The following is a 27,965-nucleotide window of genomic DNA, read 5'->3' on the forward strand; positions in this document are numbered from 1 at the left end:
ATGATTTGGAATATGGTGGCATTGGTGCAGGGACATTTTGACAACCGACACAGCAAAGCAAGAGCAGACAGCTAAATGTGGCAGAGAGGCAACAGCAAAACATTGTGATTCTTAATTTTACATGTATGCATGACTTTTTTATCATGACGTTATCATGAGAAAATGAAAAACTCGTGCTTGATCAATAACTGTGCAGAATGACAACCCCACCTATAAAAGTGCAATCACAACAACTGTCAACCCAAAATATAAAGAACAGTGATAGCAGCCGTGGAGGGAGATCTTCTCTTAAATAAGGATCCCCGTTGTGCAGCACGGTGAAACAACATCTTTCATCCGACTGTTGTCAGCAGTTGGTCCAACTTTTTTGGCAGGGGCGGAAACGGGTGTTGATGTCTGCCTTGCTCTCCTTTGATCTCAATAGGCAACTCTGGACTGCCAGTCTCCAACCTTCGCCTTCCCTGCATGCAAACACGCACACAAATTCAGCAAACAGCGCTACCCACATAACCTGCTTCTTAGTGCTTTCACGTTATTATCTACATGTAAGGTAACACTCTGTAAGGCATATACAAGGAACATCTCCCTATGCCTATGCTGATGGTGTGCTCAACAGAGAGCAAGAGATTGTGAGGAGAGCACTCTGTGCTATGCTTTTAAAATGCCAGTGGAGTCATAGGTCTTTACGTGGGCCTCCACTGCCCTCTAGATGAGAGTAGAAGAAAGTGACACCCTGCTGGAAATGATCAGGCTGCTTCCTTTTCATTTACAGTTCACCACAGCCATATAAGATACTATTTTTGACACTTACACGAAACCCAGTCTCTTCATGCTTTCGTATTCCCAGAGACACCTGTGAATTCATCAAACAGAACACTGCAGGCACGATATACTGTACAACTTTAAAAAGAGCAGCCAGTGGACGTGCCATCCACTTTGCCAGTGCACTGAGCTGAATCGTGTAAGCGCAGAGTAACAATGGGATGTTCAAATCTAAGTGGATATTAGGGTTTTTCTACTGCCTACAGATTGCAACTGATGACCTTGCTGGGAGAGTTGAGCAAAGCGATATTAATCATAGCGATGGCTCCTGCACTCTCAGAGTGGTGGGCAGGCGTGCATGCGGCTTTAAAAGCCAGTGGGTGAGGAGAGGTGGTGGTGGTGGAGCATCAGAGAAAATGACTCCATATGCTTCCACTATGCAGCATTCTCTTTAATCTGGTGTCTCGTCATAAAAAACCATCACAGTGCCAGAGGAGGCAGCAGAAGCGGCAGAGGCAGCCCTGCCCTGCGACAAGATTCGTGTGAAGGGGCAGAAATGGGCGGTGGAGGGAGGTGACCATCCCTGGAGACTGTTATATAACAAATACTGCAATGATTCTGGAAAAAAAAAAAAAAACAGTGTAGCTGTTGCATTTCATTACTTATAAGTCAGTGAGTGGTGTAAATAAATCAGTAACCTTTTCTCAATGGCTGTGCTTTTGCTGTGACTGTGTATATCTATATCTATATATTTGTTTGTAAGTATATTTATATACACCTTTGTTGTTCTACTTATTGAAATACATGATAGCAATGAATAGCAATTAAATGTTATTATTATTATTATTATTATTATTATTATTATTATTATTATTATTATTATTATTAGTGGGTGGGCGGGTACACCAGTGAGCTCATGCTGCCCGAGCTCTCCACAGGTGATTGGTGGCATTCCTCGTCCAATCACAACGCGCCTACAAAGTGGCTTGGTGGTCAGTTTGGATCTTTTTCAATCGAAGTAACCTTTTAGGGAACTATCTAACTTTGCTGTGAGCGACAACATATCACTTTCTGGATCCCGGCGTCTATTCCCCAGCCCTCTGCGTGAGTTAACCGCACTTGCAGAAATAAAAATAGTGAAAACCGTTTTCCTCTGGGGCGTCCTAAAGGGAGCTAACCAGCGTTAGCATCGAGCTAACATGACAGCCATACGAAGAGCTGCCATCACCATTATCCTCCCCTGTGGTTTTGCTAGCAGCAGGTAAGTTGCAACTCCATCTCAAGCTGGTTTTTCCCCGTGTAATCTTTGTTGCGATTGAAAGTGGCGCCTTTCAAATGTGGGCAAGTTAGTTGTGAGTTCAAATGAAACTATTGGCAGTCTGTCAGCAAACTATTAGCTGGCTGGTAAATGGCGCAGGGTCAGGGTAACTGGGCTAAGCTAGCGTTAGCAGCTTGTCAGCTAGCCTCGGTGTCGCTGTTCCTTGTGCAAACACAGCTGTGTCTGATCCTGGGGATAGAAACGAATTATAAATCCGTCAAAAGCTGCTTTGTAATCGCCGTCGTAGCGGGGCATGCTCGTCGTCCACATTCGCTAAGACCATTTCTTTCCACTTTTCTGTCGTGTTCAGCTCCATTTCTTCTCCACTCTTCCACATATGGGGTTGAACTAAATGTGCACTGAGATGGTGAAGCAGCAAAACTTCTACATTAATAAACAGCCGGGTCTAAATTGAAAATGCTGTTGTGGGTGTGTGTGTTGTTAATTGCCAAATCGTGTTCCAAATCCTCTCCCCAGTGGTCCCGCACATTTTAGTTATGATTGTAATTAATGCCCTATAGAGGGGAAAATAAAAATATGTGACAGTGAAAGCTGAGACGTGGCGCATCTCTGGGGCTTATAAATCATATTAACCATGTAATTTGAACAGAATAGACTCCATTAATGATGTTTTCTGTTATATTGGTCTGTCTTTACTGCCATTCTCTGTTTCACAGGCCTCCATTATGGGCTACCCATGTGAGCCCATTTCTTCCAAATGGATGATGATTATCTTGTCAGCCTCCCTCATTTGGATCATTGATTCATGGCCACGGGAATCGTCACCCACTGTTACAGGTTATTCACATTTCTTATCTTTCTCGTGTTATTTAGCTGCAACATGAAATATCTGCAGTTTGCATATGTTGTGGTCCTGTTAAGGCACTTTTTTTATGGCCACTCAGCTGACACTTGCAATTTTAAACAATCCAGCAATTAATTCACTGTCATGTTGTGTTTTTGGGGAAATAGTTTTAATAGGTTGTACATCCATACTCCAAGTATATCGGAGAGTGCAGGCTAAAACCTGCATTGTCTTTATTTAGGCTAAGCGTGTCCAATAACACTTTTAAATTGTGTGTGTGTGTGTGTGTGTGTGTGTATCACTATAGTTAGGGCTGTGTTGCAAACTTTACAGGAAACGGGAACATAGCATGTAAGTTCATGTGATATTAAGTGTTTCGATTGCACTGCCAAACATTAGCTACAGATAAACTGTAACAAGGAGTGTGTGCTATGTGTATACATGTAGCTGCTTGGGCTCTTTTGCGTCTGGTCCACATGGAAAGTTATGTAAAATGGGACCACATGTTAAGAACTGCCAGGCTCCTTAATCTAATCTACTTAAAATGTCACCTGATCATTTGGAGAAAGGCAACACATGTCTCGGATAACAGGTGGTCAATTCTGATTAACATCGCTGTGCATCAGTAATGTGTGAAGGGACATCCCAAGATTCACTGTTTGTGCACTACTGAAGTTTGAGGCTACATCACCAGAAGACTGTTGTTTTCCACAGCTGACAGTTACGATCAAGAAGGTAAAGCTACACTGGGATGAAGATACTGTTGAAATGAAGTGACAGCTGACAAACTGTGTTGTTGTTGTTGTTCACAGCACCCTGTTATATGTTGCTTGGCAAGGCATGAATCACTGGAGCTATACAACACTTTGTGTATTAGGGCCATCAGAAATGAATAATACACCATAATATATTATTTGTTGGTAAAGGTCAGGCACATAATTTTCTCTGCCAAACAAAAGATTGATGCACGATATCTTGCATTATAAAAGAGCATAAGTAATTTAATGTTGAATGTGCATCTGTGTCTGACCTTGTGGTGTATTTAGCTGAGATTCAGTATTTTCATAGTGTCATAACGTTTGAATTGGTGAATAAGAGTAATAAAAGAAATTTAACTAAATACAGCCAAAATAAACTTTCCATTTCTAATAATAAAGCAACAATACAGATATTACTAAAGTGACATCTCCTGAGCATCCGTGTTATTGTAATGTTCCTGATGTATCCACTCTATGCAGGTACGTACATTGTGTTCAAGTAAATGTAAGCTTTCTATTCATGTGGAAGAAATGATGGCAGTGATGATGCAGCAGTAGAGTCCGTGATGTCTACCAAATTTAGATTGTTGGATGCTGTTTGAACGACTTCTGCATGAACACAAAGGTAAAGCACAAAATGTTCATTTGCTATTGTGGTGTAATAGTATTGACACCACAGGGTGGCGCTTTTTGCAAAACAATGAATCTGTTCGGTAGAACGAGCCATATATTGGTTTTAAATAAATTCTAAATTTGCAGTATTGTGCATCACTGCAGGTTTTAAATTGTCGTCACACCTCCCGCCTGTCACCGGGTGGTGATGGTGCTTCACCCCGACTCATAATCCGTGTTGATGCTGTGCAGCGGCGGACAGGTCGTCGACCCTCTGCTTTGGTACATTAGTACACGGGGATGAAATGTGGCAGCTTCAGTCTGCTCCTCCAGCTGGAGAACATCCCGAGCCTGGGAACTTCTCATCCCCTCATCAGCATCCAGCTCTGAGCCCCCTCCATCGGTACACCCCCCCCCCCCTCCTCCTCCTCCTCCTCCCCCCCCGTCTCCCGTACCCCAAGGGTCTCGCGAGCGCGCACGCGTGCGAAACTGCGTGGGAATGGCTGTTGGTGTGATCGAGGGGGTTGGGCCGCTCGGAGCGAGCGGTGAGCTGCATGAGTTGTAATGTCCGCCATGTTGGCTATGGCGTATTGAACCGGAGAGGAACAGCGGAGCCTAGGGGAGAAAAAGACCGATAGAGAGCGAGCGAGACCCGGGCCTGCCCGGCTCTGTTCGCGCTGCTACGGACCCGAGCTTTCCCTCAATCGACCGGCTGACTCCCAGAGACCGTCACAGATTCATCCATGAGAACTCGAGGCAGACCTGCTGTTGTTCATAGCAGATCGATTAGATTTATGCTGCATCTTTTATTATAAAAATGAGTAAACTGTCGTTTCGGGCACGGGCGCTAGATGCTAGTAAGCCTCTACCCGTCTTCCGCTGCGAGGATTTGCCTGACCTGCACGAATATGCCTCGATCAACCGGGCAGTGCCGCAGATGCCAACTGGGATGGAGAAAGAGGAGGAATCGGTATGTTTTTCATTTGTGGCCGACTGTTGTTGGATTATTTTAGCAGTGTTTTCCCATCGATGGGCGCTACGATGTTGCCTGCGCAAGCTTGTGCAAAATGGCCGCCATGACGGCTGCTTCGTGCCCGCGACGGATCTCGACGAATACCAAATATTACGGTCGTCTTCCACGACGGGTGCTTTTCTAAAGGTGTAGCGGCTCGATATTTGGTTCGTAAGCCGTGTTGTGGCCATTTGTTTCCTTCGAAATTGCCCCCGAAAGCACAAAGGGGTCACGTGACTCGTGTCTGCTCCACCATTTTGTTGACTTTCTCTTTGGTGGAGGCGAGCGGGGTAGGCCTCCGACGGGGTGCACTTCGCCGTCCGACAGCCAGGGGGAGACACTGAGCCCCCCACCCCGCTTTGACAGCTAGCTGCCGAGTGTTGACAGCTCCAGCCCAACATGTGCTGAACGCTGGCTGCACAGGAAAAACCTAGCAGATCGTACACAGCGGCATGGCAGCATGATGCACGGTGGATTAGTCTGTTTTGTTTTTTGTTTCTTAGTGTATGACACTGAATTGCAATAGAGTCTGCAAATGTTACACGTTGTAAAAAAAACAAGGAGTGCCCTCATGGTGTGTTTTGGTTCTGTTGTGACTTCAGCGACTTTTGCAATGTGTGTGTATTTCTGTGAGCAGAGATGCAAGGATCTACAACCTTGTTGGTTTGTAAGTGTCATGCAGGCTATAGTAGCTTCACTCTTGCAAGTGAGAATTGGACATATTTGTGAAGCGGTCTAGTTTGTGGGTAATGTGACATCTAATGTTTTAGCATGTCGAGCATCGTAGTTTTACTCTTCTGTACAGTATAATGGGTTTTAAAACGACTTCCCTACAGATCATTTAAATATAGACATGATTTGCATTTTCCCACACAGGTGGGACATCTAAACACAGATTATTATACTATTATAATTAAGTTAAAACTACGACTCTTCAGGTTAGTAGCGCATATATACCCTTCAATATTTCAGCATAAATAAAATAGGGTGACACTGTTTAATTTTACTTCTTCATTTTCTTATCAACTCTCATTATTTGCAGTTATCATCTGAGCTGCTTTATTAATCATTATCTTGTTAGTGGCATGTATATTGTCGCTGTCTGTTGGGAGCTGGGTATTATTGCTAGTTGCGGGCGGATTATTCATGGCTGGTGCATTAGCTGGACCCTCACCTAGCCCACTCTCCTGAATCCCTCCGTCACCTCAGAGCCAGTCAATGCCACAGAGTTGCCTCAGCAGACACGTACTGTACACAAGGAAAGCACAGACAGGAGCCCATAAAGTCAGCAGAAATCCTGCCCTCATGCCAACTCTCCCCCACCTACCTACTATACACATACACAGAGCGGCATTACATAACAAAGTGACAGAAGAGATAAAGAGTGCAGTTACTACAAGGCTGTACATGGCTTAGCTCCGTGACCCACATCCTGTCCAGCAACAATGGAGTGCTGCTGTGCCTGACAGCGACCACATGCTGGCCTGAGAATGATCTTAATTAAAGAAGAAAGTAAGCACGCTTTCAGAGGTGGTAGTGTTGATCGATCACATTAACATACTTTTAATTTCTGCTAGAAAGTGAGTTCACTGTTGATAAACAGCGTTGGTGTTGGTAATGAGTTGAATCTGTTGGCTCTGTAGGGCCTTTTTGTTAATTTGATTCAAAAAGTCAAAAAGATATTTCCCCTCAATATTGGGTTGTTGCATTTGAATTGGAAATGTTGCATTGTGCTTAATTGGCTGTAAATCTGTGTTTGTACAATGCCGTGCCATAGAGCAGTTTCCCAGTATTGTATTCTACTACTATGTTTCTCATTTTAATTGAGCTGCATTCTACATGCTCAAGACACTAAAAGCAGGACTGTAAAACATCCCCTTGAGAGGTAAAATGTGTCAGGTGACGTCTGTGAATGGGCGACTTCAGGTGGTCTTATTTATATGATGAAAACAAGAGATCAGAGATCAGATAACATTATGACCAATTAATGCAGAAACCAGGAAAGTGCCATTACTTTTCCTATGATTCTAAATATCTGACCATCAAAATACTTTCCGATGTTCCAATGCCAGTAGGGAAGTCTAATCAGTAAGCTTGTAATTGTTAATTATTGTAAATATTTGTCACGTCCAGTTCAGGGGAGCAGGTGTAGATTATCAGAAATCAATGCTTAATTGGACAGTAAGGATTTCAGAATGTGCAACGTAGGAATGGAATATCTCATAAATAGATCCATTGTTTTCATGATAGATTGCTATAATTCATAACAGAGTTGTTTAGAAACGGTAATCAAATTATCTTATTTGTTGATAATGAACTAAATGCACCAGCAGCCAGAATAAAGCAGGAATAGGCCAAAGCAACCAATCATTTGTTCAAGAAAAAGCACTTCTCCTTTGATTTTGTTACTTAAATAGCATGTAGTCAATAGCATGAGTTACCTCCAATGTTTGGATTGTATTTATGGCCATTCATATTATATCAGATTGGATAGATTCCTTGACCAACCAAGCAGATCATCATCTTCGGGACTTGGACCTCACCCTCCTCCCATGCACTGAAAACACCTGCTGGAGGCTATGTTTTTGTTGCCGTGGCAACTTTTATTGCAGTATTCTATTTTTCTTGGGAACATTTAATGGAAATAATTTAGAAACGAAAAAGATTTTAATTTGTTTCTCATCCATCTACATGTGTGGCCGTGATAGAAAGCGGTGCTGCAGTCGCAGAATACTCTGAGTAAAGAACAAGAGAATTGGAGGCTCAATATTGGGGGGGAGTGCAGTCACTCTGGATTTTTCTTCCAGAGTGACTGCATATACTTGCTTTTTCTGTTTTGGCAGTATTAAAGTAAAGACAGCAGTGTTTCAGTGTGAACAGACTTAAATGTTTGACACATCACTTTCAAAACAATTTTGATTAAAACAGGTGGTAGGTGGTTGCTAGAATAACCCAGTTTTCTCCGTCCCATGTGACATTCACAAAGGACCGCTCCCTCTAATTCCTCGAAAAGATCCCAATATCTGTAGGTCAGACAGTTTGTTTTTAATCTGACAAGATGATTTCCATTACAGAAACATGCAAAGGCAGGATTAGGCCAGGCTCTGGTTTAATTGTTTTTTTGTTTGTTTGTTTTTTTGCACACACTTCTTATGCAGGTTCCTTTACTTCCAAAGCTCAGGTTCATTAGAATGTTATACAGGTCACTTCACAGAGGGTGATTTTGGAGTTTTCACTTTCAGGATAACAAAACCCGTCTCATGCTGAATAACCAGCAGTTTGTGATGTTATAGGTCGTATTGGCAGACAACTGTTTGGTGAGGCTGTATTGTCTTCTTGTGTTTGCCAGCCTCCGTTTGTCAGGCTGCTGTAACTAGTGGCAACGTACCACTACGTAATGATCTGTGCACATAACCTTTATGTATGGAGGAAGCATTTTAAAGTTAAACATTAAAAATGGCCTTCCCCTGGGTGACAGGGTTTCCACTTGCAGCATGCAGCCATATAGGTTAGGTGCCATGGAGATTTTCAAAAAGTCTGAATGGTTATGTGTGAACATAAACCTAATTCATCATCCATATCGACTTTTTCTAATGAGGGAACCTCTACTTTTCAATCTGTCTTTAACTTGAGACACAACTCACTTTGTACATGTACTGTGCAGAAGTCTTTTCACTTCTAATCATTGGTTAATGCTGGCAGGATGCTCAGAAATAATAATGCTTGCAGTGTGCTCTTAGTTGTCAAATGCTTATTAGATAGAGACCAGAGGGAGTTGAAAGTATGCTGTTGCAGCTTTTATTTTTTTACATTTTAAGTTGAGAGTTTGCAACAGAATCTCACTAAATAGAGAGCTGGGGGAATTGCAAGTGTGCTATTGCAACACAGCTGTGTGCAGAGCTTTCTCTTTTCTGTGTAGTAGCTAAGAGCTAGGGATGGAGAACCACAGCTTTTGCAGTTTTAGAGTGGCTAAGCAAGGGGTTGTTAAATATATGATCACACAAAACTGTTGGCTAATCGCAGGCGGTGGTGCATTTGTGGGCAGTGAACAAGTCTGTGTGAAATTTTTGACAAGTTTGGCCGGACAGTCTGCACACACTGCAGGAGTTGTAGCCAAATGCACTGCTTTGTTTTTCTCAAACCTGTGATTTGCATGTGCGAACATGCCAAATTAAGTCCTGCCGAGGGAAACGTACTATCTCAAGTTGGTGACAAATTACATGCAATTTGCGAATAAATGGCAGCTAGTTTGGTAAATGTATGTTCATGGACAAACTCATTTAGAGTCACCAACAAGCTACTTGGGTTTTGGTGGGTACCTGAATCTTTCCTGTTGAATTCTTTCACTTTAGTTCCAGTGTCTGCAAAGTTAACTTTACAGTAAACATTGTTATTTTATGTTAGTTGAAGAGAAAGTGTACAATGCTGGGTTTGTTGATAAGCTTACCAGGGGCAGATGGTTCAGCTCTGGACACACGCTGTGTCCTTTCACGCCAGCTCATAGCTCTGATATGGTTCTCTTGTTACATCACACAGAGCTTCTGATATCTTTGGATTATAGTGGAAAATTGAATCAATATCACCTGGTGGAAAATTAGCCAAGCACATGTATTGTGTCTTTTGATAGTCATCTCTTTCAGCCTCAATTAGAGTGTCATTGAACACTGACCCATATCTCAAAATCTAGCCAGGAAATTGTGGTTGTGAAAATTGTGTAAAGTGAGTAGGAGCGCTGTTAAAATACTTGTTAGAGCTGGGCCTCAGTCACTGTGACTTGATTGACCATCTGTTGCGTCAGCTATTGAGAATAGGACTACAGAGATTGTGTTGTACAGAGAGAATACATTTGTAATAAGCTACAGTGTCTTTCCAGATGGCGCTACAAGGGCTTAAAGGAGGTGTATGTTAGGATTCTACTCATTCAAAGCAAAATCTGTTTTAAAAGGCCTGTTGGTGATATAATATTTGTGCAAATTTTAAGCAATATGTTTTATAGGAAAAAGGAGAATGTTAGCGTGGGATTGTTCCTAGCGTCACAGTTTTTTTTAAGGGGCTATCAGATTATGTAATGTGAAAACATTCTGTGTTTGCCATGTTCGAGTCAAACTGCATGACTCATTTGCCGGTGTGCCTCCTTTTTTAGTGCCAAGTTAATTAAATCGCTGGAGAAACTTGCAGATATTTCATCTATGATCCCAAGACTCTGAATGTACAACAGCATTTTTGTAAACTTTTAGAAGACATTGCGACTTGCTCAAGCGTAGAGTTGGATTTACTGAGTCACTTATGGCAGAAGGGTTACCTGTGTAGGAATCAAAATGAGGTCTTTGTAAGAAAGCACATTCACTAAAGTACAACCACACTGACGGTCTCCCTCACATGTACTCGGTGAATTAATACCAGTACACTGCTTGCACTCCCTGCATCTTCTCGACAGGCCCAGTTCCCCAACCAAATCCTATACTGCTCTTCTGCCTATGACTCATTCCTCCAAGATGCAGCAGTGAGAACTGGGATGGTATATTTAGGCATGACATACCATGATAAATAAAATGTTCTGCCTGCTTTGAGAAGCTTGGACAAACTAAGAGATAAGGTTGAAAATAAGAAATGCCAGGGGAAAAAAAGCAATTAAAAAGGATTTAGAAGGCTATGTGGCAGTGAAAAGCTTCTTCTTTTTGTTTTGGGGTAATTGACATTATGATTTGCACTCATTTTAATGGGTACACGCTTCAGAACTAATACCAAAATGTAATCAAAGAAAACTTATTTCCATCTGTTTAGTTTCTTTGGCTTTATGTTTTTTTAAGTATTATACAGACTTACTCACTAAAAAGCTTCTGCAACATACTTTGCTAAGAATTATGTGCAACGACTTCTAGATCCTGCTCTACAAACATATTAATTAACCCATAAGCAGTGTTGTTCTGTATTTTAATCTTGGTTTTGTGAAATATCTGCTTGGTTTCTACAAGCAACTGTTCCATCATACAATATATCTGGATAGAAATGTATTAGTGTCATTTTTTTTCACAGTACGAAATTAAGTCAAGAAAACATGCATGCATAACTCATAACTTGCAGACCATCTATTTTGAATAGCTTCTTTCTTTCTGTCTTTCCTCCAGGAGCACCATCTCCAGCGGGCCATCTCGGCACAGCAGGTATATGGCGAGAAGCGGGACAACATGGTTATCCCCGTCCCCGAGGCAGAGTGCAACATCACGCACTACGAGTCTCTCTACCCCGGGGAGTTCAAGATGCCAAAGCAGCTTATTCACATACAGCGTGAGTAGCAGGATGCTAGCAACAGGATTATCCTCTTAGCTGTGTTAGTGGTCTCTGAGCACGAGGTGATGTCGCTGTGAGCATGCACTAGGTTTCGGAGGGCTTAGGCTGCTGATTGAGAGATTTGTCTGTTAGTGGTTTAAAGTAGCAGTTGGCGATCGTTGAGGTTGATAAGTTAGTTTAACAACTGGCTAATACTTAAACTAATTGTGGGAGTAGAAGTGGATTTCTGTATATCTTTTAATGCTAAGAAAGAGTTGAAATGCTAAAAGTAGATCTATGTGGATTGTTGAAGCCTGCAGTATTGCAAGTAAATATTTGAAAGGGGCATGTGGATATCTGTAATGTTGTTACTGTTGCTCCCAGAGGTTCTGATAGCAGATGTGTGAAATCACAAATGCTGTCTGAAAGAGTTGTGCCATCTCTGTGGATGATACAAAATAGGGGTCAGTGATTTATTGGCAGAAAAAGAAAATGTAACTGGAATGATTTCATGCTTCTTTCAAAACTGAACAAGGCTGTCTGCCTTCTGTCACATCTGTTATTGTCTTAATATTCACACATCTCACTGTGTAAATGTTTTACACACAGCAAAGGATGCTGTTGCCAGCATGTGACCAATATTGTTATATCAGTGGCAGTTTGCGTAAGTGTGAATTATGCAAGTGACTTCCTTCATTCGTAGAGTGTTTCAAGTGTTTTTCAACAGAAACATGAGACTAAATTCACATAATATAACATTACATGAACTATGTTTGAATTGGCAACTTAGAAACCCGAGGGACCAAAGTTGCAGATATTTTCACCATGATTGCGCATCTCTGTTCCTCTGTTATATAACAGTTAAAATATGGGGTGGTGAGAAGGAAGGCTAGATACCTTTCCAAATGTTTCAGGTTTTGACAGGTTGATGTGTTGATCACAATGAGGCTCTGGTAGTCAGAATGCAGCCATCCACCCATCTGGATTACGACAGTTACTTTCAACATTTTACTAGACAAATGTTTTATTGTCTACAGACTTTCCAAGCCAAGGCTTTATTCTGTCCAGAAACCTAAACCATAGGCAGCATTTATGAACAAGTGGCTGAATCCCAGTGTTTGTCCTGAGGCAGTGTTTTACTGGTTGGGAAAGGCACATGACTAAACACAAACACACTGCTTTGTCATAATAAAATGTTGTTTATTTTTTGAGCAAATTGTGGCAGTGTCGGTCTGAAGATAAAGACTTCAGCATGTCATACACCAAGTTTTGTGTTTATTGACTTTGCCTGAAACCTAGCCACTAAATACAATTGACTCCGCAACCAAATTCAAAATATGACTCTATTATTCCACTTTGGTACATCACGTTCTTCTGGGAAAAATGTTCTTAATTAAAATCTGTAAATCTGTCATATCTAGTCAAAAGATTTTGACATATATAGACAGCAACCATTAAAATAGGTCTATCTCTTCAATAACCAGCTCTTTTCCATCTCACAGCTTTCAGTTTGGATACAGAGCAGCCAGACTACGACCTAGATTCTGAGGATGAGACGTTTGTGAATAAGCTGAAGAAGAAAATGGAAATCAGTGCCCTGCAGTTTGAAGAAATGATAGACCGACTGGAGAAAGGCAGTGGACAGCAGGTATTTGTCATTGTGTGTGGGGAAAGAGCCAGTTTGCATAGTTTTTGAACTTCTCTGGCTTTACATTACACAAAATAAATAAAAGCCCACTGCGTCGCATTGTGCCTTATTCTGTAGCTCAGCAGCTGTTTCCAGTCAGCTTCTGGTTGACTGGAAACACCTGATCCAGGTAATCAGCACTGGGTGGGACAGGGGCAGTTGGAAAATGAGCAGGACAGTGGGCTTTCAGGACCAGGGTTAGGGACCACTGTAAGCTGATAAAATTGTGATTGTTGCCCTGCATTTGAGTAACGTGTGGTGTGAGTGTTTGTGTGTGTGTGTGAGCGAGAATGTGCATGTGTGTATTTTGTCCTGTCCTGTTCTGGATTATTTGGTCTCAAAAAGCTGCTGCATTTTCTGCATTTCATTTTGATTAGGATACCTAAAATCAAACAACTCTCAACTTTTTCTGGTACATGTGATGCATACTCTGTAGCTCTGAACATTGCACCAACTTGGTCTCTCTTTGTTGCTCCCCAGCTTGTCAGTCTCCAGGAAGCCAAGCTGCTGTTGAAAGAGGACGATGAGCTGATCAAAGAGGTGTTTGACTACTGGAGCCGCAAAAGGAAAACTAGCAAGTGTGGCTCCCTCATCCCCAATGTCAAGCAGGAGAAAAGGGATGGCTCTAGCACCAGCGACCCTTATGTGGCCTTCCGCCGGCGAACGGAAAAGATGCAGACCAGAAAGGTAGTTGTCTAAAAAGACTGGGCAAATTAAAAGGCAGAGAAGTTGTGCTGTTGCATAGAATTTATGGCCTCTCTGTGATCTATTAGCGGAAAATTGGCCTTTATTGTCCCCATTGTGGGAAAATTAGCCGAAAAGAACAGCCTCTCTGATCGACAGGGTCATCACAGTACCATGTGGCCAAGATTGCATACAGCTATAACTCTGTTCTTTAGGTATCAAAGCTCTAAATCTAACATTCCTTTATAGGTTGGTTGCCTGGCAGTAATGTCATTATCCCAAAATAAAATGTTTATAAACCAATTATAAGTTTCAGCTGGTTGTTCTCTGAAGTAGTTTGGGTATAAATAGGAACACTTGTGGCATTGTCTGATTCATCACTGTTCTATTTTCAGAACCGAAAGAATGACGAGGCATCATATGAGAAGATGCTGAAGCTGCGCAGGGACCTGAGTCGAGCTGTCACCATCCTGGAGATGATCAAGAGGAGGGAGAAGAGCAAGAGGGAACTGCTGCACCTCACACTGGAGATTGTGGAAAAGAGGTAGGAAAGGCCAGCATGTAAAATTGGCCTGGAAAGTGTTTGGCACTGGTTGTTAAAGTTGTCTGCACTGCATCAACTGTCTTGTTAGTAGCTGCAGTTAGGCTTTTTTGGTAGGAATTTAGGGTGCAGTAGTAAAAGGGCAGGCATGCTTCATTTGCCTGATTGAATGACAGATGTTCATAAATAGATTTGTTAGGAGGTTGCAGCTGTGCCCTTCTGTCTTTTCAGAAGTTGTTTGGAATAGATTCTGGTTGTTAAAACATTACATTTTTAGTTGCCGCAAGTTGAGATTGCTGTGGTGTTGGACCTTTTCTGCATATGGGGACTTTGCATGGTTGATGTGCTTAACCTTTCATTAAGCTTTTGTTTACTCATTAAGTTTCCTGAGTAGAAACTATTAAGACATTTGTCTGCATGGTTGATGGTTTAAAAGAGTGAACCACACGTTTTCTGTAAAGTCGGGCTTCACTGCTCATGTTAATTGGGCTCAACAGTTATGTACACTGTTGTGCATGTATTATCGGTTTGGAGTTCACCCTGTTATTCACTAGTGTCAGGAGCAGATTAGTTCATTAATTTCGGAATGGCTGCCATATTTTTTTCTAGTCTGTTAAGCTGTACACTACGGTATATGTTTGTTATTTCATGTTTACAAAAAAAAAATCTTTGATTCATTCTTTTTCCCCTCGGTGGAGCCTTTGCGATCCATCTAAACATGACACCCAAATGGAATGAATTTCCTCTGAAAGTAGCTGTCAGTGTGAGCCTAAATTGGACCCTTCTCCTAGAAGTGCTTTTGATTTGTTGTGACATTTCAATTTCCTCTTGTTATCCCGGCCTGGTTTCTGTCTGCGCATCACCGTCAGTGTTCACTCCCAGATTGGACCACTCTATTCTCACTAGATGGCTTCTCAGGTCCACTTCATGATATTATTCTGGTGTAGAGTGACCCAGGTGTACTGCGTGGTGTGTTTAGTGGGCCGTTTCCCTGCACTGAAATGATGTTGGCCATGGTTGTAGGTGTTGTCAACTCAGCATTAATTAGCAGTTCAACTATAAATACAGTATATACAGGTTTCCTATATTTCATGCGATCAATGCAAAACTGGTTCGTTGACAGTTGGACAGTTTTGATAACAACTAATATTTTTATATTAGTTGTGTTATATGGGTTGCGTCTACGTGAAACTGAGGGAAAATGTTTTAGTACTGTTCCAGTGGATCAAGTGAATGTTTTTAATAAACCTTTGATTTATTAACATTTAACAGTTTGTTACTAGTTCAACTAGATCAGGTACATCTGTTTTAACAACATGGTGTGTATTGTGTGTATGTTTTTGTGTATTTCATTGTGTTAAGTGATTGATATTAGTGGAGCCAGTTTATATGAATTCAGTGTTTCTCTATAAAGAAAGTGAGTCTGTTGAACTGTAAAAGAATACTTATTACATTTGTTCTGCAGCTGATTCTAAATATGCCTATTTATATTCACCGGCTCCTCTCGCCCCTCTCTGTCTTGCCATTAGGAATACAATGCCAGACTTTGGCAGTGAAGTGATGGCAGAGGCACTGGCCCAGCGGGCCCTGGTGAAGCCCATCTACACCATCCCCATCATTCCCCTGTCCAACAGTAACCAGTACAGACACCAGGACCACTTGGACATGAAGGACTACAAGAAGGTAAGGCCAGTCACCTTCACACATGCTTCCTGCTGATGATGTCAGTAAAGTATCAGAAATGGGTTTTCAGCCATTCAGCTCTTGAACAATGTTAGAAGAGGTCTCAACTAGTATGAAACAAATTTATATAATATGAAAGTGTTTCTTACTTTGATTCACACATTGATGAGTAACTGAACTGTAGACAGGACACTCATTCAATCTTGGTGCTTGGTCCTTTTAATAGGAGAGATATCACTGTTTACTGATGGTATTAATGAAAACGGGTCTTATTTACTCAACACTAAAGGACTAAACTATTAAGGCAACTGGTGACGACAGTCTTTTTTGTTTTACAGAATGATTCCACTAAGTTTGCAGAGTATTTTAGTGGTAGCTTGTCTGATTCAGGCCTGTTACGCACTGCTGACTTGACTGACTTGTCAAATTATTCATACTCTGTGCAGTAGTACGCTTCTTTTGAAATGCGTTAGTCAGCTGTTGTTTGCTCCAGAGAGCATGATGCACTTCTAACAATTGAATGTAACTATCGCACAATCCTACAAAATGTGTATGGATTATTGAAAATCATTGCCATACTGTAGTTTGACAAGAAACTCACCATGTACGTGAAAAATGTACAGAATGTTCCAAAATGCATAATTAAAAAAAAAAAAAAAAAATTATACTTTAATCCAAAGTGCAGTAAGTGACGGTAAGTTCCAGGCTCTTGGGTAACCCTCTTCCATGTCATTGAGTTGGTGGGGTACTAGCTTTGTGTGCTGACTCCTTCAAATTCAGAAGCACTTAATATAAAACTGAGTTGCCATATGCTTCAGTAGTGCAGCACTTCATTACGCAGCACTAGTGAACTCAGTATCACCTCCTCCCATTATAACTTCATTAGCTCCAGTGTCCTGCCCCCATCCCCACTGCCCTGCAGGGAGGCAGCCATTTCCCCCTCTTTCTGCTCCTTTTCCTCAACCAGCTGGTTGACTTTTACGCACATTTTTAGTTCACCTCTGCCCCCTCCTCCCTCATTACTCTAACCCTCTCTTCTTCTACTGCAGTTCTTCACTATAGTGTGCCTGCCTCTGTTTGCTTTGTACTATGATGTCTAAGGCCTGAATAGGATCTGACTAATCCTAGTAGAGTTGGAGTCTGTTCAGACAGGGAGGGGTCATCCCACTGGGGAAGTTGGGGTGAACATGACATGGGGTGGATAGAGCGAGGGGGGGGGGGGGCAGCCATCTGGCTACTCAGTGGCATCTGGCACGTGCTGCCATCTGCATATCAATGCCTCCTTTTACTCACTGTTGTTTCTACAGACACCCTTCGTGCCGGTGCGTAGACCACCAATACCATTGATTTACAGCCTTATTTTTTTTCAAGTACGCAGACTGTAGCATAAACATTCTATCACAGTTTCCTTCTCCCTCTTCACAGCCTGAGAAGACAGAGGCAGTTCGAACCAAAAGGAAATATGAAAAGAAACCCAAGATTCCTCCTCTGTCAGCGCCTCAGCATTCAGGGCCCTCTGTGTTCAATCCCAAGGACCTCAACCAGTACGATTTCCCCAGCTCAGATGATGAACCATTCTCACAGGTAATGTATTTTGTCTGATTTCTGCAACATTGAGTAGAGTTTTAACATGGACACTAATATTAAAAACTAACAAGGATTAAAGGTGTTTACACCCACACAATATTGACTGTTCATCCTCTATTCCTAATATTTTTGATATTAGGCGAGTAGCATACAGATTAGAGGAGGCAGGTTATGGTTTCCAGTCCTAAGCTCATCCTTTACTTGTTTGGATTGTATAGATCCTTTCAGGTTCCTCAGAGGCAGAAGAGGAGAATGACCCAGATGGCTGCTATGCGTTCAGGAGGAAGGCCGGCTGTCAGTATTACGCTGTGAGTGCCCTCCTGTGACTCCCATGCTTCTATTTATAGTGCCAACAGCAGGCTGACCAGTCTGGCAGTCCTGGCTCTTTGTCTTCCACATTCTGCTTGAAAGAACAATGCAATACTTGCCTCTTTCAATTTGTTTATTTGCTCAGAATTTTAATATCCGTTTCCTTCATCTTCCTCTCATCTGTTTTCTCTTTCTGAATCTCTTCTCATACTCATTCATCTTTCTTCAGACTCGTCCAGACCAGAATGGCAGCTGGCCCTGGGTAAGCCCATCAGAGGGCGGGCTTGGTGACCCACGCTTCCGATATTGTCTGACCTCACTGAACGTGCCACGGCGCTGCCTAGGTTTGGCTCGGCGCCGCGTGGGCAGAGGGGGCAGGTGAGTTCAGTCTGACTGTTCGGTTTCCTCACACTTGGTGAGATTTAATCAGGCGATGCTGAATTCTTCTGCAGGTACAGAGGCCAAGCAGAGATTAGTTTCCAGTTCTTGAATGTCTGGCTAAATTAAGATATGACCTCTGATGTATGACTCTTGATATTTTGTGAACATTTAAAAAGGCAGTTAATGATCATACAGCATTTGATATAAAGAATAATGAATTTCATATGATAAACATATTGTCCTTGTGCTAGTTCCACTGATCAAATTCATGATATATCAAAAAAGTTCAGTTGAATAAATTAAGTGAGAGAGAATGTAGAAATATGAAGTGTGTAGGAATGCTGCCAATGCCAACACAGAGCAGGGGAAATTCAGCCAAGTGTTGGCTGTAGCTTATCAGGTTGTTTACCATACCAGCTCTCTGGCAGATTACCAGTGATCATTTGGCAGGCGCTCGTCTTTTATAAATATCAAGCTGGCTGGTAAAATGATGAACATGACAAACCCATTTTGGGGATTCACCTGCCACTGCGACCTGTAGACAGAAAACTTTGCCACCGTTGAGTTTAAACCGCAACGTGTCCTGCAGCTTTGTCCGGTTCCGCCTCAGTAATCACACAGACGGCTGGAAAAAGCACAGCGAATGGAGACGGTCAGCACCTTTCTCAGTGCCAGATGTTGCTGAGGAGACCAGCTGGGACAGACTGAATCTGTTTCACAGGCACACGAGATTAGAAATGTTTTGTTTCCGTCTGTAATCAACCTGATCACATCCCGCTGAGGGAGAAAGAAAAGCCCCTCTATCTCTGAATTGGAGTGGTTTCTTTAATATGATGTGTACTTATGATAGCAGTATTTGAACATTCACAGAAAACATGGAGCATCATGTGTTTTGTTACTGCAGTGTTGGTCAGTCTATTTACGGAACCAAAGTTCAGTGTGTCAACAATGATTTCTTTGACGTTTATTATGGACATTCACAGAAGTATGACTTGGATTTTTCTGACATTTCAGCCAGTGCTGCACTATTGTCAGCAGCACCACATCTACAAATGCCACTGTACAGTTTTAATTTAGCAACATGGCCTTTCCTCTGGACCAGCATCGGCCCAAACTGTAAATGTGTGCCCCACTTGTGGCAAGGCTCAAGTATAGCAATAATAACAGTGCTGTCTCTCTTCCTAGACTATAACAAGCATCGCCAGGTGGTTGCAGCACGGCTGTAAACGTAGTCATGTCCCATTACATAAGTGTTCTGTTCTGTACTTACGGTAGAACTGCATGTTTCTGGCCTGTTTTTGTGCAGTACCAAGCTATATTTGGTACTGGTCCACTGAACATAGTAATTATGACTGGCAAGGAATAGCTACACTTGTGCAACACTTAAGCCACGATCAAAAGATGTTGATGTTGGAATGTACCGATATTGGCTGCAGTATGTTTTTCATTTCATCGGAGCTCAAATGGCTAGTTTTTCAACAGCCCACTGATTAGGATTTATTGTATTGTATTTTTTGTTTGTGTGTCAGGGTCTTGTTGGACAGAGCGCACACAGATCTAGATGACATCTGTCAGAGCCTGGACTTTAACCCAAAGCCCCAACCACTCGCCTCACCACTTCCAAGCTCTCCGCTCCGCAACTCCAATGCCAGTACCTCAGAAACCAATACCTCGGACCCAGCCAGCTCCCCCTGCCTTTCCTCCTCTTTATCACCCATGTCATCATCACAAACACCAGTGGACCTCAGCCAGATTCTTTTGAACATTACTTCTTGCCGCTGGAGGCACTTCAGACCGCGGACACTATCCCATCACCCTTTGGGTGGAGGAGACTTGTCTCGCAGAGGATTTAGGGATTTTAGCAGGACAGTGTCAGGACTAACGCGAACCCTGTCTGGAGGAGGCCATTCCCAGAACCGCACCGGCCCAACACCTACCCCTGTCAATGGTGAGTCATTTGTTTTCTCTGTTGTGCTGCTCAGTGTTTCATGTCAATTTTGCATGATTGGTAATGGTCAGTAATTTTGGTAAATTACTTTATCAAAGCCCTAAAAGATGGATTCGTATTTTGTCCAAGTCTGTTTTAAAACAAGCCGGAAATGAACCCTGAGATATATTTTGACTGCTGTTTCTATTCATGATTGTTCATACAGGTCTTTAACAAGGCATAACGTAGTGCACTTTTCATAACCAACATTCAGTTACTGTCACTGACCATATTAATTCTAATCACATAGCTAGCTCACTAAGCTTTAAACTCAGCCCTACATTGTTCATATTGTATCCAAGGAAGTTTAGATTGTCCACATTGTCTCTTCTCGTCTTGTTCAAAAGATGCTGCATTTGAAAATGTGTGTGGATAACACCAGTATGCAGAGGCAGTGTTTAGTGTATAGGTCACTATTTTGTGAAGATTCTCAGTCATTCAACCCAGTGGCAACTGGACTTGCTTTAACTTTGGTAAACCGTTTTGCTTCCGCCATAGACTTTTGTTGGGTTTCTTAAACAGTTCCAACTTCCATCCATGCTATTTGTGTTATCACAGAAGAAGAATGTCCAAATGTCAACATTGAAACGATACCCACATATTTGAGTCCAGCCCTAGTAAATTCATTAAAAACAATATTATAGCTGCAAGTTATTTCCATTAGAGAATGAGCTCCAGAGACATTTTTATTATAAACTGTATTCTAACTGTTTCTGTCTATTAAAGGTCAGAATGGTGAAAAAGTGGCCATTATAATTTACCAGAGCCAAATGTGACATTCACATCTGTTGTCTTAAGTTTATTATCATAGGATAAAAATATGCCAACTTAAATATTTTTAAACTCTGTAATATATTCACTAGGAATTGAATATGAAGTCTTTGTGTAGTTAAAAATATCTGGAACATAATGTTTTCAACTTATCCAATGAGGGAGAAAAAAATATTTGTAATTGAACACGTTCAACAAAGTCATACTGACTGATGCATCCAGCTCGAGAAAGTTTGGAGCCCCTTAACCTTTAAAAGCATTTTTTTTTTTTTAATCATAATTTGTTATTGCATGGAATTTATTGTTCTATCACCTAACCTTAAATAATGACAGGTTCTTTAGAGATTGCAGATGTGATCTGACAGGAAACTCTTTGTTTTGACCATTAAAAACGTCAGCTCTTCATTACTCTGTACTAAAAGACAAAGTGGAGAGAATTGCCTTAATGTTGTGCTGTGCTGTGGGATGTGAGGTGCAGTTGTTTTTGTGACTTTGTTCCTATAATATTCACTGTGAGAAATCAACCCTTTAGTCTTAAAAGCCAGGTCCGTGTTGTTCGATCAAGGCTTGTGTAACAAGTGCTCTGCTCTGTATGCTGCTGGTGAACCACATGAACTTTCCACTTTGAGACCCCCTCTGTCCGTTACATTACAATTCCTGTTTCCCCTGGCTTGGGGGTACTTGATTAGAAATGATCTTGTATAAATACAGTACATTAAAGACATGTGTTACAGTGAGTTACACTGGAAGTTATATTTAAACCACACTGGACACGCTTGGAAAACTGAAGAATGTAGCAAATTACATGGGTTATAAATTTGTTCTCTAGTCCTCCTGATCTGTTAATACGTGGATGGACCTACATTTTTACTTTGTGGTATCAGCTGTATAAAGATTAAGTTATCTGATGGCGTGATTATGCTGTGTGTATATAATTTGGTGTGTGGAGTATGCACACAGCATGGAGTCATGAGTGGGTGTTGCTTTGCTTTGGCTGTTTTTAGAGAGATCCATTTATCTCTGGCCTAATCTTCTTTCTTTCTTCTTCTTCTTTTTTTCTTTTTTTTATTTATTTTTTTTCCCCTGGTCAGTGTGGACTTATATTTGTCATTTCATAATTTGAACTATTTGTTACTGGACATGTAGAGGTCTTAGTAATGTCTGGATATTGTTTGTGTTTATCAGGAGACATTTGCACAGCGCAACCATAAACAATAAAACAAAGATGGCAGAATTTTAATATCTGCTTCAGTTGCTCTGTCCTGGTATTGTGAGTGTTGTCATGTCACACTGTCCTGACTTGCTGTGACAGTTAAAGAAAAACCAAATCATTGATTGCTGTGCTTTGTGCTGCTACACGTCAAAATGTCTGAGAGAAGAAGCAAATAAGATGGGTTAAGATATTACTACCTAATATTTAATTCTCAACCTTAATTAGAGATGCAACCATTAGTCAGCAGTTAAGCTAAAGAACATTTGAAGTAATTTTTAAGCGGAAATTTGACAAATTTGACCTATTGAGGTCCACTACTTGGCTAACTTGTTGCTTATCTTGTCCTCGCATTGTAGTAAACTAGATTAGATTCATCTCCACACATTTTAAGTATTTGAATGTGTGGAGATGAACACTTCCCTGTATTCAGTTTGTCCTTTGATTTGACATATTAATCAACAAATTAACCAAATGAAAGTATATAGAAAAATATGCAGATGCTTATATTTGTATACAGTTATATACAGGGATGTTTGCTATTTTTACCTCATAGGAGGAGCATACGAGCATAGCATTAAATTCATATTTTCCCATACTGAGCCTTGTCCACACCACAACTTTAAAACCACTAGGTTGATTTAATGTGGCCTATCTGTGTATGAGCTGCTGCTGCTGCTGCTGCTGCATTGTTTGTGGTGTCTTGGCTTTACTTTTTCTGTGGCACAGTGCAATGTTATCTAGCCACATGCTGTTTGAACCCCTCGGTTATGTGCAATAAAAAAAACTGAAACCACAGGGCGACTATTTTGTAGCGAGTACCTTTTGTGCAGATTTGAGTGAGCACCACGATCAGGCCTCAGGAGCACAAATCATTGTACATGTGTGGCTTTGTTTGATAAACCTTCAGCCGAGGCTTTTCTTGTCATTCATTTTCTTTACTTTGCACCCTGCAGCAACACACTTCCACCAGCTAGACCTTTGTGGTGTTGTGCAATTGTGGTGTTGTCTAAAAACCCCTGAGACCTTGCTTTTGTACAGACATATCGAAATTAGTTGGTGACAAATTGCTTGTTTCTGTTAGGAAAAAAAAACTGTTTACTGATGTTTATTGTGAGGTTTATTTGTGTTATCAGTTGCTTTAGACTTTAGGACTTTAGGATTCATAAAGTAAAAACACTCGATGATGATGATGATGATGATGATGATGATGATGATGATGATGATATGAACAAAAACATTCAAATGAAACCGTCCTTGCTATATCTGCAGCTGTATCAGATGCTACAGCTAATCTGACTTGGAGACCAGAAATATTCCCAAGTCCTGGTTTTGACCAGTGCATCTTGTCTTTCCTCTGCACAGTGTTAACGGCGGAGCAGTACCAGCAGCACCAGGAGCAGCTGGCCCTCATGCAGAAACAGCAGCTGGAGCAGAGCCAACAGCAGCAACAAGCCAACAACCCTGCACCATCTACCAACACACAGGTCAGTAAGAACAGACATTTACCTTAAAGCCTGTACTAAAACCCATACTTACGGTTAGATTTGTTGAACACAAAACAACCTGGGTGTAAACATGAGTGTAGGCTTTTAGCAAGAGGACTGAGAAGTCACTGTTCAGTGTATATCTACTCTTCCCGTTTCTGCTAAACTCCCTATAGCCTGTCTTTTACTCTGTCTTTTCCAATAAGGTGTTATGACCAGACAGAGGTCAATAAGAGCTTGGTTAAATTAAACGAACTAGCGTTGTCCAACTATGGCTCTCATTTTCAGCTGAAGGTCAGTTCGCCCATCCTTGGGAAACGTGACACATCCTCATTCCCACAAGCAATATTAGCACCACACTGGCTCAGTTCCTGTCTGACTGGAGTAATGCTGAGCTCAGCAGTTTCTGCAGTTGCATAAAATATTAATAGAGCAGTCACATCTTTGGCACAGACTCACATGTGCTTTGCCTGGTTTCACTTAGGCACTTGTGTCCAAGACGTTGGACCAGGCCTGTGCAGAGTTCGCTGCTTCAGCTCTCGTCACCACAGACCAACTGCTGGCCTTCAAGTCCAAAGAGGAGCTCGTACTGGCAAGTGGAGTCAACGGGGTCCTGGCAAGTGCAAGTGAGTGCTACTTATTTATTGATTTATTAATAACCACCCCAAGTTGAGGGCAGTATGGATTTGATTACTTGTCAGTCTGTCAAGACAGACTGACTCTGCTCCCGGCAGAGTCATGAGAAAATATTGCCTAAGACCTTCCTCTAAATTTACCTGCTTACAAATCATGGTCATATTGAGGTCGTAAGTGGCCGTTGTCTCAAACAAGAGAACGGGAAACGGCACGTTTCTCCCTCAATGTTTGGAAATGCCTAATTTAAAAAGACTAAATATTTGAAGCAGATGGAAACACTTTACAATGTAATACAGTCCATAACAGCAGTTGCATCAACATCTCACTGATGTCAACAAAAAAATCAAACCTGCTTCACAAAGACGGGGTTTTCCTGCAGCGCTGTTGTACTGGATTGCTTTAGACTGTGCAGGGGCACTGGCTCTAAAATTCTTGTCCTCTGAATGAGCTCTTCTTCTTTTCAAACAGGTGTTTTCAAAGGTTTGCACCTCTCCAGCACCACAGCAGCCCTTCACCAAACCAACCAGTCCACACACACTACCACCTCCGCAGCCCCGACTTTCCTCCAGCCCTCCTCCAACTCGGCCACCCCTTCGCCCGCCAAATCCGTCCCCACCTCCCTCAGCTCCAACCCCAGCGCCCATGCAGCAGCAACAGCGCCCCCGCAGCTGGGGCTTCTGGGATGCAGCTCTGCCAACACCACCCCCGCCACCACTCAGGTCCTCATTGGGAACAACATTTGTCTGAGTGTGCCGTCGGCTGCCAGTCTGGCCGGACGCCACATCCCCCGGACCCTCAGCAATGTGACACCCACTGCCTTAAAGTTGTCCGCCGCCACCAACCTGCAGATACCCAAAGTCTCTGGAGCGTCTTCTTTGGACATGAGCTCCAGGTGAGATGTTGCACGCTATTAATTGGAACTTGTAAAGGAATAATCTGGGAGTCTTCCAGTTCTTACTGTATGATAAGCTAAACAACCAACCAACAAACTGGCTGTGGCTTTGTATGTGGCATACAGACTGGACACAGAATGGTGTCTGTCTCCTCGTCTGTTTCTCGGCAAGAAAGTTTAATCAATGTTGACCAAAATCTTGTATTGTTCCATAAACACTCGAGTATGAATTCAACTGGTTGAGACAAAAGTTTCAGGTTGTCATTTTTAAGAACTGCTATCATTTCAGTATCAGATGCTTCAATATGAACTCTCATAAAACTGACAAAGGAACAGACACATTTGTTTTGATTGACTTCATCCTGGTGCAGAATAAACAGCCGTTTTAGCCCCAGGCTTCAATTAGTTTACATAAGAACCAAAAGCTGCATAGACTTTAAGCTTCCTCACACGTGTGGGCGATCAGATTATAGTTTGAATCCTTATGGCATCGTCTCAGACAACGCCTCCATGTTCCAGACACAAACAAGAGAATTTATATGAATATGATCACCTAGAAGGAACAAACTTTATTGTAAGTTTCTCTTGGTTGCAGTAGCGTCACATTTTGTTTTCACGTAATGTAATAAACTGTTTGCATTAGCAATACGACCTTCTGTATAATACAACGCTCCTAGTTAGTCTGCAGGCAAATGCCTAAATATTGCCAGTGCAGTGTCTGTCAGAGTTAATGCAGCTGAGTTTGCCGCAAAATAGAGAATCTACTTAAATCAGCCTGAAGAAAAGTTCTTAAGTATTCACACACGTAGGAGAGCTGAGTTGTGCTAATGTTTGCTTTCCTCTCATCCACAGGGATAATCACGATGAAGACAAGCCAGCTCTGAACAGTATAGCAGACAACACAGTGGCTATGGAGGTGACGTAGTAGTGGTGCACCGAGGAGTCCACTCGTTAGGTGCTGTGCATCGTAGCATCGGGAATGCAAAAGGGACTGCAGGACTCTGATGCAGACTGACAGAGCGACGAGTGGCTGCGGCCGCTCGCTTGCAATTCTCATCTCTCATACTTTTTAAACCCTTTTTTTTTTTTGTTGTTGTTTTTGTTGCAGTTTAAAGTAAAAGATTGACATCTGTAAATTATGACTATGGCAAAGTTAGTATCTGTACAGTAACTACATATTTGTAATACCCCCTTGTATATATTACTTGAACACAGAACTGTCCATTTGTGATGTTTTGCACTTGGGAGTCAAACTAAAGGAAAAAAAAGTAAGCCAAGTAACTTGTGGCGCGCGAGAGATGTGGGAGTTGTATAGAGAAGAGTTTTATCACATCATGTGCATGGTGCGGAGCCTGCTGTTTTTATCTATTTATTGTGCTGTGTTTACAGTTTTATTTTTGTTTGTTTGTTTTGTTTTGTTGTTCAGTTTTTGTTTTTTGTTTTTTTTTATTTGTACACTGTACCTTTGTTGGTTTCTGTGCTGTAGTAAATGTTAGGTAGCTACGGACTCCTGGGTATTTTTGTATATTGTGAACACAAAGCAGGTCCCTCCCCCACACACACGTTTACTTTGGGTCCCTGTGCTTCTCTCTGTGGATCATGTGGAAAATCAATGGTGACATACATACAGACAGACAGACAGACAGACCAGGAGGCCAGGAGAGCCAGGAGGAGGAGTAGGTGGTGTGCTGGTGGTTGTGTGGTGTGCTGGTGAGTGACTGTGGTTCCCTTGAAGAGAGGTGCTCCTGTCTTCAAGGGAACTTCCATCAACATTGTCCCAAACCCAAGTAACAAAACAGGGATGAAGTCTCTTCCCAGAAGCCTCTGCTGCTTCTGATTAAAGCACTATTCTTTTTTTTTTGTGACATTTTGTTTTTGTTATGTTTTTTATAAATGTCAATGCTGCTTTTATATTGTTTGTTTTTTAAAGGGGTGGTCCGTCATTTTCACGAGTCCCCTTTATATTTGTTTTATCCCACAATTTGTTTTTTTATTTTTATTTTTTTAAATTTGTAAAACGAATTCAGTTATTTTTGTATTTTTGTTTTTTGTTCTTGTGGTAAACGTGATTGTAAGCTTTTCGTTTATTGAAAGACTTCATTCTTTTGTTGATCAGTTACTTGCATAGGTGATAAGGGAGGTGAATGGACAGTAGTTACTGTACGTGTTTCATCATTCCAGTTTTTAATAAGAAAAAATGCTAATGAGTGGACAGAGGGGTCAAGAGAAAACTTCAGCTTTCTCCTGTCTCTTCCTCTTTTCCTTTTGTTTTTTGTTATTTTGTTTTTTTCTTTGGAAAAAAAAAAAGAATCTCCAGACGGCTGCAAGGCCAAAAACCACAAGTATTGGGTGCCTTCCTTTGGGGAATTTAATGTACTCTCTTCTGTGAAGAGTTAGGCACAAAGGCAGCATTACCTAGTAATGCTTCTTGTCTTTGTCAGAATCTGAATGCCCAGTCCAATGGCAGGATATATCCTTGGTTTACTTGTCCCACCTGGAGGCTGAAAAGACTAAAAAATGTGACAGAACTCTCACTAAAATAAGACAATAAAGCCCAGGGCATTAAATGTGAA

General features: G+C 41.7%; 1 protein-coding gene across 3 annotated transcripts; it reads left to right on the plus strand.

Annotated features, from left to right (window-relative positions):
* The first annotated feature begins 1,745 nt into the window (after positions 1–1,745).
* Positions 1,746–27,965, plus strand: epc1a (enhancer of polycomb homolog 1 (Drosophila) a). 3 transcript variants are annotated; one of them, XM_026362047.1, is made up of 15 exons: positions 1,746–2,023; positions 2,758–2,878; positions 11,396–11,555; positions 13,040–13,185; positions 13,705–13,911; positions 14,304–14,452; positions 15,979–16,132; positions 17,537–17,716; positions 17,938–18,027; positions 18,258–18,406; positions 19,939–20,357; positions 23,743–23,864; positions 24,349–24,490; positions 24,969–25,392; positions 26,245–27,965. In XM_026362047.1, exons 3-15 carry the CDS (start codon positions 11,456–11,458, stop codon positions 26,315–26,317), a joined length of 2,355 nt encoding a protein of 784 aa, XP_026217832.1. In that variant the 5' UTR covers positions 1,746–2,023; positions 2,758–2,878; positions 11,396–11,455; the 3' UTR covers positions 26,318–27,965. The 3 variants fall into 3 exon arrangements, with proteins under 3 accessions (XP_026217832.1, XP_026217829.1, XP_026217830.1); XM_026362044.1 differs by lacking the exons at positions 1,746–2,023; positions 2,758–2,878 and adding an exon at positions 4,760–5,225; XM_026362045.1 differs by lacking the exons at positions 1,746–2,023; positions 2,758–2,878 and adding an exon at positions 4,761–5,225 and having other exon boundaries at positions 17,558–17,716.

The sequence above is a fragment of the Anabas testudineus genome, chromosome 2 (assembly GCF_900324465.2).
Source record: "Anabas testudineus chromosome 2, fAnaTes1.2, whole genome shotgun sequence".
Classification (NCBI taxonomy): domain Eukaryota; kingdom Metazoa; phylum Chordata; class Actinopteri; order Anabantiformes; family Anabantidae; genus Anabas; species Anabas testudineus.

Excerpts from the sequence above, each read along its gene's own strand:
- epc1a (XM_026362044.1), top strand. The coding sequence starts at position 5,073 with ATGAGTAAACTGTCGTTTCGGGCACGGGCGCTAGATGCTAGTAAGCCT. Across the intron at positions 13,912-14,303 it reads AAAAGATGCAGACCAGAAAG|AACCGAAAGAATGACGAGGC; the intron begins GTAGTTGTCTAA and ends TTCTATTTTCAG. Across the intron at positions 18,407-19,938 it reads CGCGTGGGCAGAGGGGGCAG|GGTCTTGTTGGACAGAGCGC; the intron begins GTGAGTTCAGTC and ends TTTGTGTGTCAG.